General features: G+C 37.2%; 2 protein-coding genes across 10 annotated transcripts in view; one reads left to right on the forward strand and one right to left on the reverse strand.

Annotated features, from left to right (window-relative positions):
- Positions 1-17,732, reverse strand: part of LOC126856581 (homeobox protein unc-4-like) — a 120,532-nt gene that overhangs the window by 79,784 nt on the left and 23,016 nt on the right. For 2 of the 6 annotated variants that reach the window (XM_050605214.1, XM_050605219.1), the window contains exons 2-6: positions 11,537-11,686; positions 6,612-6,711; positions 6,125-6,166; positions 5,357-5,625; positions 4,905-4,947 (exon numbers count right to left, since the gene is read on the reverse strand). Coding sequence is in view for 2 of the 6 variants with exons in the window: in XM_050605219.1 (XP_050461176.1) it covers positions 4,905-4,947; positions 5,357-5,413 (100 nt within the window). In the remaining 4 variants the exon portion in view is untranslated. Of the gene's footprint in view, positions 1-4,904; positions 4,950-5,356; positions 5,626-6,124; positions 6,167-6,611; positions 7,349-11,536; positions 11,687-17,732 lie in introns of those variants that run through there. The other 4 variants (XM_050605220.1, XM_050605215.1, XM_050605217.1 and 1 more) reach the window with 4 other exon arrangements.
- LOC126856575 (unconventional myosin-XV) overlaps positions 8,630-17,732 on the forward strand; it is a 73,688-nt gene continuing 64,585 nt past the window's right edge. For all 4 annotated transcript variants that reach the window (XM_050605199.1, XM_050605203.1, XM_050605197.1 and 1 more), the window contains exons 1-2: positions 8,630-8,910; positions 9,334-9,373. Coding sequence is in view for 2 of the 4 variants with exons in the window: in XM_050605197.1 (XP_050461154.1) it covers positions 8,828-8,910; positions 9,334-9,373 (123 nt within the window). In the remaining 2 variants the exon portion in view is untranslated. The remainder of the gene's footprint in view (positions 8,911-9,333; positions 9,374-17,732) is intronic.

Here is a 17,732-nt window from a genome sequence, read left to right on the forward strand (position 1 = left end):
TACATCTAACATCTCAAAGAAATACTTCTTTTTCTTCCCTGACATTTCTTGCTCGCTCGCGGTCGTTGACATTCGCGGATAGCTCGCGTTCTGAAGAAAAAGGCCGCGGTGCCCCGCGTGTCCTAAAAGTATCGAAGCAGGAAGCGGTTTGACGATGGGAGACACGGTCGATATCCAATCGTTCACCAACGGACATATCACGGCCGGTCTTGCTCGACGCATAGCCAGAGCGAAAGAAAGCGAGAAAGACGCCGGAGTGAAAAACAGAGAGAGAGAAAGAGAGCGTGCGCGGCGGGAGATAAGGCCTTTGAAGATAGCCGCAAGGTCAACGTGGAACTGACCCCAGCATCCTGCCCGACTGAATTCGAGTTTAATGAATAACTATTGAATCCCGCCTCTATCGTCGCCAATAAGAGCAAAGAGGCGGCCCGACATTGCTGTTTCGAGGAGGAAGAGGAGGAAATCGCTCTGCCAGCGTAACTATTTATATATATGAAAAGGTATCGAACGCGTCAAGAATCGATTAGATCCGGCGTTTGTGCGCACGAGCCGAGAGAGAGAGAGAGAGAGACAGCCTCTGCAACGTGCGAATTCAAAGAAACAGTCCGCGATATTAGCAGACGAGAATTTATTTCGAGATGTCTGACATTACATCATCGCGGTTCGAGGGAAACGTGCGATTGCGCGCGTCGACTTAATTAGCTGTGGCCAATCGGCGTGTCGCGTATTGAAACCATTTTCACGGCGATTGGAATTAAGAGCGAGCTACTAAAATGCCTAAAATATATCGGGGAGAGAGAGAGAGAGAGAGAGAGAGAGAGAAAAGAGCCCCGTTCCCATGACGTGGAAACGAGGCGTACGTAATCGTGTGTACCGGCAATTCGATGTGGTCGGCTGGCAAGATGGCTAAATTATTTGGGAACGTCCAACACGGTTCGCACGTTTATAATATCCCCGTTGCTCCTTTATTAATCATTCGGCATATTTAAAAAAAAACCGCTGGCAAAAAAAAAAATGAACCTAGTTTTACTATAAAAAGAGTAGGTAAGAAGTATAATTTTTTTAACACATACACGGTCTTGTGATGGCAAGAATTATCATGATTGATGACCAACACTCGAATTTATCGCAGTCGTTTAATCCGTTAATAAAAAGTCAGAGATTTGATTTCTCTCTTTATTATTTTTTTTATATTTTTATGCATTTTTTTAATACTTAAATACTTTTAAAGTTTTAGCTCATTGAGAAAAAAATCTTTTTTATTACGAAACTACTTTGAATCCGCTTGAATCGGTGAGCAGTTTCGATTTTCTCGCTTCACTTAATCCACCGTGTATCTTAGTAAGCATTGTTTGTACTTTCGCCTAAAACAGGATCTACGCGAGAGAGGTCCGTTGTTAAAGGGAGCTTTGGGTAATTAAGTCGGCCGCGGGAAAAGCCGCCGTCCAGATGTGTCGCGCGCGCCGAAATCGGGCATATCGAATCCCCCCTTGCTTCCAAAAATCACCCCCTCACCCCGCATTCCCATATTAACATAGAGAGATACGGTCTCACCCTCCGGTTTCTCGTTTCGCGTTCTCTCGCATCAGCCCCGAACGGAGAGCGGAGAGTAGAAGACGCGCGCGCAGTTTGCATTAAAAGGTGCGCTCTAATGGAGGGCCCCGCACGCGGCGCCACGTGGCATCGGGTTAAGCAAACTATCGATTATGGGATTTCACGCTAAGCACCTATAGGATTACACCGGCGATGGCCGATAAAGCCACTGGATTTGTTGCTCTTTTCGCGATCCCGCTACAACACCGTACGCCACTCTATCTGATCTGTCTCTCCCCCTCCTCTCCTCCCCCTCACCGTCCCTCTTTCCCGATCGCCCACCACCCTCTTTATCATCCTCTCCCCTATATCGCGAATTCTCCTTTTCTCTCTCTACCTCTATCTCTCTGACGGAGTAATGTGCGACTGTACCAAAACCTTATTTTATTCCAACAAAAATAACGCATGTATCGTAAAGAGACTAAAGCGAGAATATAATTTAGAAAAAAATTTCAGAATAAAGCAATACAAATATTTGTAATTATGTCTGATGTATTCAATGTTAAAGATTAAAGAATAATCACTAATTTATTTTATCGATCCTTTCAACGAATGTTTGCACAACGATGTTTTTATGTATCGATCGCTATCAAATCAAATATGTTTTTCAATAATCATTGCTCTTTTTAGATTGAAAAAAAATTGATTTGATTTTTTAACTCTTCAAATCCAATGCGAGACAATTACATATTTCCCTCAATTTCCTTACAAGTATTTTTTTTTTAATATTCATATTAATAAATCGGAACGTCAATAGTACGTCCGGAGAAAATCCGGACGTACATTGAAAGATCAGCGGTGCTTTTTTTTCGGCGAGAAGAAGAGGAGAGCTCTTCTAGGAAAATTACAGAGACTACGATGATATCGATTAACGACGGCGAAGCAAACTAGGCCGCGCGGCTTTCTGGTCTAAGAGGAAACATAAATCACTGGCGTGTAGAGAAGTAGAGTCGTGAATTCGCCGTTCCGATTTAAAATTCCGCCGCGATCTATTTCCGTCCTATCAATCGGCACACTTGTCTCTCGCACTAGGAAGCGACGGCCGGCTATCTCGGCGGCCAATTAACGTTATTCGTTTGCTCGCGCGCGCGGTCATTATCGCCCGGCATAATTAATATTCCTCGGCGAGGGGGAGCGGCCGAGAAGAAAGAACGAAGAGGCAGGAGGAGGAGGAGGAGGATGCAAGGGAAGAGATATCGAAGCGAGCAACCGGCTCTCTCTTGACCGTGACAGACTTTAAGACGCCGCTATCAAAGGAAGTGAGGTCGACCTCGAGCAATCATTAATCGGTCGTCCAAGTGTGGGATAAGAGCTTTCTCTACGAACGTTATTCGGAAATAACTCGACGAGACGATCTCTTTCCGGAGATCCGTCGTCTCGGAGAATCGATAAATTCGCGAAGCCGCAGCGCCCGGAGCGGAAGCTTTTTAATCGCGTCGCATGAAACCGGAGCCCCGGCTATGTGAAATACCGTACTCTTGGGATAACCAATCCCGCGCCACGCCAGCGAGTGTCATTTTAAATCATTGCCGAACGAGAGAGAGAGCCCTGAGACGATGTAATCACTTCGCGATCAACGCTTACTTTATTTAGCATTCAGATTTTCGAGCGACTTCCTCCATCTAATCAACGATTTCAATTTTAGAAAATATCGATAATCCCGCTGATGTATCACGTGCGTTATCGTATCTCTCGGTCTATCTCCGTCGAGCGAAAATTTTTACAAGAACACGAAATGCACAGCCTCGAAGGATAATCACTAGGAAGGCGCGAAATTTCCGAAGGCGTGCTCGTCGATCAAACGGGCATTTCTTCGACCTCGCACGTGACTTCGTCAACGTTTTGACAACGTTTAGCGAACCGGCTTTCCTCTCCCTTTTAAAGGGATGATGGATGCCCGGCACGCGGCTCGCTTCAACACCCCGTCGAGAGGCTCGATGGATATTTAGGACAATTCGCGCGTGCGTCCTCGTACCAAACAATTCATATATCACCTGAGCGACGTCGCGAAATAATAGGGAAATGAATTCGCGCGAAGGATGAAAATCGGCACGCCTAATCGACGCTCGGTGTTAAGTGAACGCGGCGTTATCAGTGCAAGTATCGCAGAATCATTTTCACCAGCGAATCTTTTCGAGAAGATCGTATATAGATAATTAATATAATTAAATCTCTCACTCCTCACATCTTTTATCATATATATATATATATATATTTTTTTTTTTCCTTTCATTAATCATATAAAAAGCTCGTTTTTAAAAGAGTATACTATATAATAATGATATTATATATTCGAGAAAAACATTTAAATTTAATATCGTGCATTACGTAAGAATTATTGTTATAAGTGTAAAAATGTAACTTAAGAAAATAGTTTTTTATATAAGAGGAAAAACGTAAAAAGTAGAAACTCAAAAACAAAGTTAATAAAATTTTGACTTGTTTGTTATTAAAATTGTAATAGGTTGTCATAAAAGCAGCACATAAAATTATTAATGAATAAAAATTTTATAAAATAGGTTATAGAATACAATATTATTTATACGAAAATCAAAGTCATAACGATTATTGGCCTAATTTTCGATTGTATGAACGTCGAAGAGACCGGCGGAACCCCCCACATGATCCCGCTGCCATAAAAGTCACGTTTATTTCTGGGCGATAATGCTTGTAATCCAAATATAATTTTTGTCAGAGGGGCGCAATAGCGGTTGAAACCCACCCTGTTTCACAAACGCATCTCCGCTGGTCCCTATGTGTTAGCGGTCTCGTCCCGAAATCATAGGAAAGTCACCCCTTGTTACGACCGTGCTTTACATCCCCCGAAAACTTAATACGAACTCGAAGGCATCCGTACTTAGGGGTGGTCTATCGCGGTTACCCCAAACTTTGTCCTGCGTGGAACTTATTGCCCCATCGACTCTATATTTTCGAGAATTATATGGCCAAACTTGCGCTTTATATTTTTTTCTATAGTGCAGGATCTTAAAGAGTGCCCATGATATTTGTAATTCTAACACAGAACATGAGGACAATTGTCAAAAGTTTTTAAATATGAATACGTAAATATTCAAGTTTTTACACGAATATTTCGAAATATTCAGAGCATTTCTCGGCTCTCATTTTTGTTTTGCAAGAATTTTAATTACTTTTATGCTTAGTAAGTATTTTGTTATTATTATTCAAAGAACATATTTAATTATTTTGATAAAAATAATGGATAAAAATAAATTGAACTGTTTTTCTAACGTTTTTCCTCTTATCAGAAACAAATTTAATATAATATATATTAATTGCGATTTCTGACTCACCGGTACGGTTGCGCAGCAGCGGATTATAATATACATCGTGAATCTGTAACATAAAAATATATCTAAATTATAAAATCAATATTAAAAAAATTAATATTTCAGAAAATAACTAATATGCGTAAATTAAATTTTTTGTTTTCCAAAAAAATATTTAATTAAAGAATTACGTATAATTCCGGAAATTTCTTTTTTTTAAACTTGAATTTTTATAAAATATGACAAATAAAAATTTAATTCTGATATAAAAAGAGTTTTTACTTAATCATAAATTTTAAACAATACAATTTGATATATATTTATATAAAAATATCAATTATTTCATTAGATGTTTTTTAAATATTTTATACAAATTTAAAAAAAAAATTCCTCAAAATACTTTACGTATAATATATTACAATATTAAACCAATTAAGTTATTATTAAATTGATTAAATAATAAATAAAATATTTACCTCATATTTGCTCCGCCGATGCACGATGCCTCCCTGGGCCTCCTCCTCCTCTCGCATTCATCCATTGTTTTTTTTTTCATAGCTCTCGCAAAAATACGGCACTTGCGAAAATACTATTAATTACTCGCGCACTGATCGATCAATCGCGCGATACTTTACGGCACTCCCGGCGTATTAATTACACGCGAGACGCGCACCTTATATTTCGAATCTTATTATATTTTAAGCAATTATTCACTCGACATTCGAAGATTGTGCGATGCCATTTGCTACGAGTAATATCTTTGTTTTTGAATAATACGCTCGAATTTCAGAACAAGTTTATTATTGCGGTATAAGTGAATAAATATACGAGTGTCAAAATAGAAAATTTTTTAGTATTAATAAATTAAAAGTATTTATGAATTAAAGGTGTTACAAAGCTGTTCGACTCGAATTCGAATAATTTTATACGTATAATTAAATTTCGTTAATGATCGAAAAATTTCAAAATAATTTTACTTTGATATCGCGCAATATTATATGAATTAGATTAATAATTAGTTAAGATGTATCGTGTTTGAAAGTAAACAATCGATATTTATTATATGCAAGATTTCCAACATATAAATCGCGAAATAAATATATGTATTATTAATGTGAACAGAAAAATTCTAAAATAATAATTTTTATAATGTTTTTCCTTTAAATTAATTATCGACGATTTATATATATTTTTTATATGTTTATATTTAAATAAACATATTAATTGTGAGATGTCTGACTCACCGATACGAGGCGCAACAGCGGATTGTAATATACATTGTTGATCTGTAAAATATAAATGTATCCAGATTATATAGAAGCCATTGTCCAAGAAAATTAATATTTCAAAAAATAATTGCTGATGTGTAATTAAATTTTCTTGTCTTTTTTTAAAGAAATATTTAATAAAAAAATTACATACAATTTTCATAAAAGTAGAGAGAATCTCTAAATGTAAAAACTTTTATAAAATATAATAAATAAAATAAAAATTCCAATAATCTAAATAATTATAAAATTTAAACAAGACATATGTATAAATATGTATAAATTATTGTAATTATTTTATTAAATATTTAAAATATTTCGCACAATAAAATAATTTTTTTTTTCTTAAATACGTGCTATTAAAGTACGTGATGTTAAAAATATCATTATTGTAGAAATAAAGGGGCAATTAAAAATTTTTTAAGTAAGAAATAATTAATATATTATTGTATATTGTGCTTACCTTACAGTTGCTCCGCTGTTGCTTGACGCCACCCCGGGCCTGCTCCTCCTCTCGTGTTCATCTTGATCTTTCGATATACACTGTCTGTCAGTCAGAAAATCTATAATATACGTACAATATACGTATAAAGTACAGACTTTCACTAATGACTATGTATGTCGGAACATATATGTCCGCTCTTTCTCTCTCCCTCTCTTGGCCACTCGCACAACATTCTCGGAGATGCGCTTGATTACGATCGCGTGCGCATTAATCGATATAGCACGGCTATCACTCGACACTTTTCACGGTACTAGCTTCCGAAATCGCGCATTTGATCAGGTCGCGAGCGGGATTTACACGCGTAAACTACGTCGTACGATGACCTTCGTGCTTCTCGTCCGCCTCGATTCCTCCTCGCGACGTAGAAAGCGCGCGAAATGAACCGTTAATAATCTCAATTCACTTCACGCTAAACAACCGTTGCTAGGATACGGGCGCATATTGGCGGGAATTATTTCGTCGCGCGGGCCAACGATAATCCAACCTAACTCGACCTTAGGTCACCGCGTAATAAAGCAATAAACGATCGATAGCAGATTACTTGTAATGATTATGAAAAATATAACAGGTGACTCTCGTTTACTTTCACGTTTCGATATTAATACGATTACGCACAGAACGTTATTCATGCCACTGACAATGAGTCCTCTCGTACTTTTTCGTCTTTCAATAACACCGGACAAGCACAGCGTACACTCCGCCATATCCCGTCGCGCGAATGACAACAAAGCGACCTCACGTGAGCGACAAGCGCACTAGATGTCGTAAAAAGAATTAGCGCCAAATAACCCGAGATAGCGCCAAATAACTCGGGATAGTCGGAAGGTCAAGTACGTCGGCTCTCACGAGAGATATTTAACGCTTTACAAAGTAAAGGTATTTTCTGAATTTCATATCAAGTTTTAATAAACGGTTGATGTATTTCTTTCACTTTAGTTTAATCGCACGATCTCTTGCGAATCGTATAATATTATTGCGCTTTCTCAGACCGAAGTGATTGGCGAATTGTAGGTTATAACTGCGGTAATTGCGAGACAATTATACGTAAATTGGCGAAAGGTTTAGAGCGCGATACGAAATATATACGAAAGAAGCATTAAAGAAATAATATTCAGCATAAAAATGTCGGATTAAAATAATAATTTATAATTATCATTTACTATTCCTTCGCGATTCATATTTCGAATGAATAACTCGCGAGAAATTAGTCGTCGATCGCAAAAGAAACGCGTGAAGTGATCCATTATTCATATAGAAAGTATCATATAAAATCGCGCGGTATGTCTCTTGTTAATAATTCGATATTGTTTAATTCAGCACGAGTCCCGAAAACTGAGTGCCGAGTCTCGCTGTGGAATGTCAAGGACCGGACGACCGAGCCGTGGAATGTAAACAATAGCGTGCTCAGTATGTTTACGTATACATATTGAGACGCAGGTAGCGTGTTGCTCATTATTCTCCAAGGCATGAAAGCAAAAATAGTTTTGAAATTTTTCCGTTCTTTAATAATATACTTATTTCGCGATTTATATATGTTGGAAGTACATCGCGCGTATAATAAATATCGATTATATACTTTCGAACACGATCACATCTTAACTAATTGTTAATCTAATTTATGTAATGTCACGCGATATCATGAAATTATTATTTTGAAATTTTTCAATCATTAAAAAAATCTAATTATGTGTATTAAATCAATCGACTTCGAGTCCAACAACTTTGTAACATTTTTAATTCATAAATAGAGTGATAGTTATTTTAACAATTATCTCCGTAAAATTTTGATATTAAACATCATTGGTAATATGTTAAAATATTTTTATGTTCGATCGAAATGTCTCGTGCGAGGCAACATAGCATTATTGCATTCTGTGGATATTTCTTTAATTTTGACATTCGTATATTTATTTCCTTATGTTATAACCTCATAGTAAACTTGCTCTAAAATTCGGATGTATATTATTCAACAACAGGTATATAATATAATACAACGAGTGGCATCACACAATCTTCGAATGTCAAGTGAATCATTTCTCGTCGAAATATGATAAGATGCGTGTAATTAACGTCGGGAGTGCCACAAAATAATATATGTAATCGATCGATTAGTGCGCGCATAATTAATTGTAATTAAGGGTATTTTCGGGAGTGCCGTATTTTCGCGAAAATCAATGAATAGAGAAAGAACAATGGATGGACACGAGAAGGGGAAGAGACTGAAGGAGGCATTGGATATCAGCGAAGCAATCGGAGGGTAAATAATTTATTTATTATTTAATTAATTTAATTAATTTAGTATTGTAATGTATGTAACATATCTTAAAGTTTTTTATTTTGTATAAAATATTTAAAAAATATCTAATGAAATAATTGATATTTTTATATAAATATATATATATATATATAAAATTTAAATTTGTTTAAGATTTGTAATTAATTAAATTATTTTTATATCAAAATTAAAAATTTTTATTTATCATATTTCATGTTTGATAAAAAAATTTGTTGGGGCATTATATATAATTTTTAATTAATTCAGAAAACAATAGTTTAATAGTTCAGAAAACAAATATTATAAAGTTTTAAAAAATTTAGTTTATACATATTAATTACTTTTTGAAATATTAATTTTTTAAACATTGATTTTTTATAATTTGGATATATTTCTATTTTACAGATCAAAGGCATATACAACTCCGTTATTGCGCATCGTATCGGTGAGTCAGAAACTTTTTAATTAGATTTTATTGTTTTAAACCGCCGAAAGTTAATCAAGTCAAAGAAAAATACGCGCAGCAAATAATTAAATATTAATATTTTAACATTGAAACATAAATTAAATAATCTTTCTAAATAAAAATAATAAAAAAAATAAAACTAACATACTCATGTCGGATACAAAAGCAAAAGAAGAAACGTTGTAATTATCTTACACAAGTTATCAAGCCAAGTATTAAATTTCTAGAAACATTTCAATCAATAATTTCGACAGCTTTAAGTTATATCCTGCGCACAATTTGTCACTCTCACGTTGATAAATTCTTTTTCGAATAATTCGCAAAGTTCTGGTGTTAAGTTAAGGCGCCGATGGTCAACGTCTGGGCGGCGCGACTGACGGCCGAATAAAGGGCAAATAAATTAAGTTAATGTGCGCTCCGCACTCGGCCAAGTAAGCGCAATCTCCCTGTCGGCCGCTCGCATTAACGGATCGGAGATCCTCCCTCCTCCGTTATCGCGCCATTGTTCGATGGAATTTGTAATTTAGATTGATACCGGGTTGCCCCGATTCTCTCTCCTATCCTTCGTTCACGAGCGACGCTTTCGAGAAATCGTCTCGTCGCAGAGTCCGCCGTCAGTGCCGCGAATAATTCGTCGCAGTCCGCAAAATTTATGACACTATGCGACAGTACACGCGATGGCGAAACGTTTCGCAGAATGCGTTCCAATAAAGTCAACGAGCTCTTGCAATAGACAAACAACTGATATTCGCGTCGGATAAAATTGGATCCAGCACGCGATAAGACGCGTGAAAATGTATCGCGGAATAAATGAATTGAAAAAAAGACAGTTTTTACGCTCATCCAAAATATAATATCTTACTTTTAGCAAACTAAGTCTTTTTTCGCAATATTTGATCCGGGTAAAATATTTGTATATTTCTTTCCGTATATATATGCACATATAATGTGTATATGTGTTTCGGATTTAATTTCATAAAATTAATTTTGTATAATATTTATATAATATTTTCTTAACATCTTGATAAAATCAATTGCAATAGTTTGCTATTCTAGATTTGATTTCAAAATGAAGGAAAAATTATGAAATGGCTACTTTTAACACAATATTTTTTGCCTCGCGATAAAACGTTCAATTCACTCGATGCTGATATCTCAAAGCTACGTTATAGGAAAGAGGCTACGAGGAGAAGATTGATAGAAAAAATTAATTTTATGAAACTAAATCCAAAACACATAATGTATACGCGGAAAAAAATATTCATCCAAAATTTTTCGCTGTAGATCAATGATGGCGAGGAAAAAATACATGTAATGCATAATGTAAAAGAGCTCCGTTTGTTTGATTATAACATTTGAATCTCAGTATGTAAAGGTCGTCGCGAGAGTCTCGAGATCCTCGCAGGTTGCTCGCGTTCGTTCTCGCACTGCGGTGGAAAGCCGGTTTGCGGTTTCTCGCGAAATTTATGATGATTAAACGTTCGGTCCGGCTGGAGGTGCGACGACTTCATTGACCTACCCCGCATCCATCGCGGCCTCTCCTCGGACAAATTGGATTATGATTTTACGCCGCGTCGTTCACGACCGCGCTGATTGCCGATCGCGCCGAGAGAGACGCAGATACATGTTACCGCGCGTCAAACGCAATTCTCTACGATACTTTCGCGCATGTCACACGTTAACTATTAACAAATAGACTTTTCAAACGGATGATTATAATGAATAAACATGCGCGTAAACGGGCATTAAATGTAATTTAGAGAGATTGGAACGGAAAGAGATTTATAACAAGATTGGAAGCTCTCCTCTAATGATTCTTTCACATATGCATTTTGAAAACGCTAAAATTCGGAAAAATTAAAACATTGATAATTTTTAAATATATAAAAGTAAGCAAAGGATTACTCATTTACGTCAATTTATTTTATTTTATTATATTTCTAAATCATGTGAACTACATTTCATATTAAAAATTTTTATATATTAAATCTATTAAATCTGTTAAATCTTGTTTTCAAATCTCCTTTTCCATTTATCTCTACTCTGTCATCTTGCATTCATAGCAAGAAGAGAATACATTTGTACGGATAATAGTGTAACTGATAACAAGCGGCTAGCTACTATGCCCGTTATTTCTCTTACCATTTTCGCTCCTCCGTCCCTTTTACTCGCCTAATTTTCGGTTTGCCAGAACCATCGTCGTCGACCAAGGAAATAGTTCTTCTACTCTCCAATAATCCTTTCACGAACTATTTTATTTTTTGAGTTTGTTCTCTTCTTTTTCCATGATTTCTATAATTTTATTAGAAAGTTTATTAGAAAATATTATGTTGGTCAAATTGCAAAATTATATCTAATATTATCGGATTATATTTTCTTCCTTATAAATGATAGATTTTAAAAAGTTATATTAAAAGAGATGAAATATATATTTAAACTCTTGTCATACACTTTTATAAATAGTATATAACAATTGTAAAATAACAATATACATAAAAATTCAAATACAAAATTTTAAATTGTACATTTAGAGATATAAAACGAAATATAAAAAGAATAGGATAAAACCATATATTCCGTGAAAATGGGATTCATGTTGGTGATAAATTTAGATACGCGTGAAAAACATTGCCACGCGAAAGAAGATAATTTCCATCAAACGATAATCTCGATGTAATTACCGTATTTATGGCGCGTTTCTCAACGTAAATCGATTCCCGGTAACTTTCGATTGGCACACCCGTTATAATCACACCTACAGACTAGGGGATGAAGGTAATTAATTGCCATGGCAACACCGAGAGCGTTCGGATTGCGCCGCGAGAGCATCTTTCGGATGCTGCGATGGGGGGCGGCCTCGGAAATCCTCGAATTTGCTCCACCTCCAATTCAGCCTTGATTTTATTTGGACTTTTGATTATTAAAATTCAATTGACATTTTTTATCGAATCAATAATTGAAAGTATTTATGAAATCGTACTATAAATAGAAACATTTCTGTAAAATAATTTACGGGCCACGACATTATATTAAAAGAGTAAAAAACTTTTTCGAGATATAATCCACACACAATGAAACTTATAATAAGAGAGAAAATATTTTCGTATTTATATCGAAATAAGTCAATTCATATGATGCTTTTCATGAAATAGACGACAGAAAAACACCCGAAATTTTGTTTGCAATTTATAAAATAAATTTATATAAAATAAAATAGAAATCAATAAGGCTGGCTCTATATGTATATTATAAATAAATTAAGTAAATAATGAGCAAATAAGATTAAATAAAATAAAATTTTAATATTTATAAAATAAATATTTACGTAAAATAATAAGAGCAATTTTATACAAATCTAATATATTTATAAGCATCGTAATATGCTCCGGGCTGATCAATCTACGACCGATTCGATCAATTGGATATTTCCCCGTTGGTGTTAAGGAAGATCCGCGATGACGGTATCACCATAGGAAGGAGACTCGTGATGGAGGAACGTTCCTAACAAATAGTCCTTTTCTCCGAGGGGCGCCGTGCCCCGAGCGACTCGTTTAACAAGGTGTCGGACGCCCTGGAACGCGACGCTTTCATCTCGACCGACCGGCAATCGACTTTATCTTCATCTCGACGAGACACACGCACCCGCGAATCCCGCATGAGTCACGCGCGTGCTCGAATTGATATTACCGTCGAAATACCGCGCTTTCGCGAACTAATCGACCGTGCTTTGCATCGCGAATCTATGAATATTTTGTTAGCTTTCGCCTGGATGCGTCGTCGTTATTTATTTATGATACGTTTCTTGATAATAAAGAATAGAGCGGCTTGTGTGAAAAATTTAAAATAATTAATTTTTAATTAAAAGAAATTTTTATTATTAACTAAACAGCGATGATTGATATAAGAATGATGTTTGAAACATAAAAAAATTTATAGATGTTTTAAATTGCTCTTATATAAAATATTGATGGAAAACACTTTAACGTTTCGTCATCAAGAAACAAATGCAAATATTATTAGAACTTCCATTTCCATAATATAATAAATTGTTGCGCAATTCGAGCACAATGATTGGCGGATAAAAAGACGAAGAGGAATGAGAGCGGCACATTCAGACAGAACAAAGGGAACAGCCGAGACGGATACAAAATTAAAATAAACGGCAGCAAGAAATCGCATTGCAGCTCTCATTCTAGTGTTTCTCTCTCTCTCTCTCTCTCTCTCTCTCTCTCTCTCTCTCTCTCCGTGTTTTTCTCCTCGCTCTTCTCTTCTCTCTTTCCCGGCGCTTTATACAGTGCATTGTAGATTTTATTGTGCTATTTAAGCGTTTTCGCGCGATGCGAGATGTCTTCGCGGCAATTTATTTTCAAATAATTCGCTCGTAAAATCTCTCAGATACTTGTTGCCGCTTGATAATTTTCTCCACGTGAAATAGATAAAGAAACAATGCAAAAAAAAAAAGAAGAAATACGCAGCGTAATCTTAAATTTAATTTTTCAAATGTCGCAAAAATTGAAAAATATTAAACAGAAGGAAGAAGGAAGAGGAACAAAAGTAAAATCATTTCGCGGTCGATCGAATATGCTCAAAGGGTCTCTCGTCTCACTGTCTCGTATTTAACTCTTGTTCCGGTGCAAAATCCTCGATTACGCGGACGCTAACGCAGGTATTCCCTTCCCTCACAACCGGCCATCTTTTTACGATGTCCGAGCCCGAACCCTTTTTTCCGCTCGTCCTCTTTCGCCGCAAACGAACGTGCACGCTCTTGCGTATATACGCTATGCGTGTATACGCTTCGGTACAGAAAAATAACAAGGATACTCGCTATATAATGAAGACCTCAAGGCGCCGCACCTCGGCGATAATTACAGGGAGCCACAACCTTCTAAGGGCCTAAATGTTAAACGTTATACGCACGTCTCGACACTACACTACGGTAGCTTTTACGGCTCTTTCTCTCTCGTTGTTCCTTCCACTCGCTCCATTTTCCACCTCGAGGCTCTCGTCGTATACCCAGTTTTAAGGATGATTTCCATCGTTTAGGTTGAGATTCAAATGCTTTCCGACTTATACAAAGATTGATGAAATTTAAGCTTTAGACGCAGATCCCGTGAGAAAAGCAATTTTCAATAGAAATATATTTTTTATTTATTTACAGTTACATAGAATCGAAAGAAACGCGTCTCTCGTTTAACGTTTCGTGTCTCCATTTAAAAAGTATTCATTTAATATCCATTTCGCAACATCGCGAGAGAGAGAATAAAATCCTATATAGGTGGAAATTGTCCTTTAAAGTCTCCGCCGCGCATCTCTCGCTCTAATCACGCTCCAGGTTTTCACGGACGCGAAGAGAGCCGCGGGATGGACGCGGTTTCTTCGGCGTTGTCTCTTTAATAACGCTTAGCTCGCGGTCGAGGAAGAATCAGTGAAGCGGGGATCAGAGAGAGAGAGAGAGGCAGGACAGGACGTCCGACGTTGTCGGGATGATGTTGCATACACGCCGCTCGTTATCCGTCAGCCTAACGATCGTGGAATGAAGACGTTACGTGCGTTAGGAAGATGGCCCAGCGGCCGTGGGCGAAGAAGTTTTAATTGAACGGGCTGATTTGCGCCGCGCAAATAACGTCTTCAGCAGGCATGCTATGTTTTGCGTGCGATTCGTATTGCGGAGTCGGCATCCGCCAACATAAGTCAGCCGCTATTCCTCCGTCTCTCTCTCTCTCTCTCTCTCTCTCTCTCTCTCTCTTACTCGCTCTCTTTAAATCAGTGTTTGTTTGAAATCAACATTCGGTTAATTTTTTTCTTATAACGAAATTTTTAAAGGAAACAATTGACATTATGAAAATATTATTTGAATGGTTTCTTCTCTCTCACGCATCTTGAGAGGTCTTTGAACATTTCGAAGAGAATGCTCTATTCGCCCTACTTTGTGTAAAATTAAGCTAAAAGTTTTTTCTCTCGCATGATTTATATAATATGATTTATATATTTATTACCATATAAAGAGAATGACTTTTGGCTCTTATTAAAATCACACAATCAACATATATATGTCTTTGTACAAGTATGATAATTTATCTGAATACATACGTGCGATTATTTTAGGCGAAAGAAGAAAAGTATGCGATATGAACGTGTAATTAATGATTTGTGCTTTTTGTGGTATTCGATGCTTTGAAAATTCCGCGGTGCTCCAACGACGATCGTCTTAATGGCGATCGGAGGAAACTTCTATCATTTTTTTTTTTTGTCTGTGTAACGGGTGCCGTAAAGCGAGGACAATAAAAGAAGAGACTGCGAAATTTCACGGTGCGCGAGCCGCATTAAAGGGCGACTGAGGCTGATCGCGGGCGTGCGAGCCCGTCAATTTAAAGTTACAAATTCGGCCGTAAAAGGAGCGCCGTGAAAGCGGTCCGCTGGTTTTAAAAAACGAGGTAGAACGAACGGGAGGAAGTAACATGCGAGAGCGAAAAAACGAAAGTCAGACGAAGAGGAGAAAACGAGAGAGATATAAGATTTTTGAAAAGATTCCAAAAATAAGAATCTTATTACTTAATTATTACTTAATTATTATTGCTATATCAATATCAATTATAAAACTTGTATGATTTATTAATTATTATCGTTGAATACTAGTCTCTGTTCTTACTTGATAGAAATTGATACTAGATATAGACAGAGATTAGATACAATAAAACGCTTCATCGATAACCATATCGCGGCGTCTAGCCGCGAATAATCCGCCACGCTTCCGGTCGCATTCGCAAAATTTCGAGCGCGTCGAGCGATACAATCTCGGTTGCTCATAAAGTAATAATCACGAGCTCGGAATTCAGCGCCGCGGAGAGTAGGCCATTACAACTCGCGAGACCGCCCTCGAAACGAACGAACATGTGGCGTCGCCCGGGGTTGTTCGCGCGCACCCGGGGTGGCGCCGGGTCCATTCGGACAGGAGCAACCTCTCCTGGCGGCGGTGGCGGCGGCGGTGGCGACCGGTGAATCAGTACCCAAGGTGGCCGTAAATCTGTCCCCCAGAGGCAGAGGAGCCGGGCGGAGAGGAAAAGCCCGGGCTACCGCCGGCGACCGTCCTGTCATCTCACCCCCGCGGCGTCCACCCCATCCCCTCCCCTCCCCCCCCCCTCTCTCCTCGTCCCCCTTTCTCCCTTTGCAGTAACCCTGCGAGGGATCGTAACGCGCCGCGGACAAGTGTTATGATATGGCTTATAAGTGAATGCCACCCTCTAATCGGAATATACGAGCTCGATTGTCGCGAGGGTGGAAATTCGGTTGTTCTCCTACCTCATCCTCCCCCTCCCCCTTTTCTCCTACAACATCGCGCGGGCCTACGTTCGTCGGTTGTTCTTGATTTTTCATGTAACACGCGTTGCTACATTTTTCCTTTTTTTTTTCTTTTTTTCTTTTTTTTTTCGAGCCACCTCAATTGTCTGCCTTCTGCTCCCCCTCTTTTTTCCTTTTCCTCTCTTTCTTTCTCTCTTCATTAGTATTCTGTTTCTTACTTGTTCTGTATATGCATTTTATAATACTTTCTTTATTCTATCTCGGTGTTTCTATCTACATTGCATCTATTTTTATAATATAATGTCTGTCCGTATATCGTCGCAATTTTTTTTGTTTTACATCTCATTTCTTTACATATATAAGAAAGAATTTTGTAATTTTTCTCTGCGTGCTCTAAGGGATTCTACCCCAGAGTAAAATAAATTTCTCTCTTTTCTTCCATTTATCTCTCGCACATATGCGCGCTTTCTCTCTTTCTCTCTCTTTTTGTTCTTTCTGTCGATTTTTTTATATCTTCTCTGACTGATATCGTATGCCATCTTTGTTTTATAAATCAGACTTTTTTCTCTCTTGTTCGAATATTTGTTTTAATATTAAAGATCTCGAAAAATTTTTAGATACATGTATTTTGAATTACTTAATTATCTCAAAAATAATAGCAAATATTTCAATTAATCGAAACTCACAATTCATAAGATTTAAATTTATGGCTTTAGATTCGAAAAATATATTTTTTATCTAAAGTAAACTCTTATTTCTGTATCATTCGAAAAAAAAAAAACCTTTAAGAGAAAACGGAGTTAGTTCTGAAATTATTTTTGGGACTCGACTTATCAAATACGGCACGACCACGGTTTATTTATCTCGGTAATGGCACAGTGAAGTGCGTCAAATCGGAGCTCAAGGAGCTGTGATCCGCGTGTAATTCGGCCGAGCGAGTCAGGGATCGCGGTGACGGGGGTGACTTGGGGTTGGAACGGTGCCATCTATCGTTCTATTTGTTAGCGGGCTTAGCAAATCACCCCAACGAGCTTAGCGG

The sequence above is a fragment of the Cataglyphis hispanica genome, chromosome 19 (assembly GCF_021464435.1).
Source record: "Cataglyphis hispanica isolate Lineage 1 chromosome 19, ULB_Chis1_1.0, whole genome shotgun sequence".
In the NCBI taxonomy this organism is placed as follows: Eukaryota; Metazoa; Arthropoda; class Insecta; order Hymenoptera; family Formicidae; genus Cataglyphis; species Cataglyphis hispanica.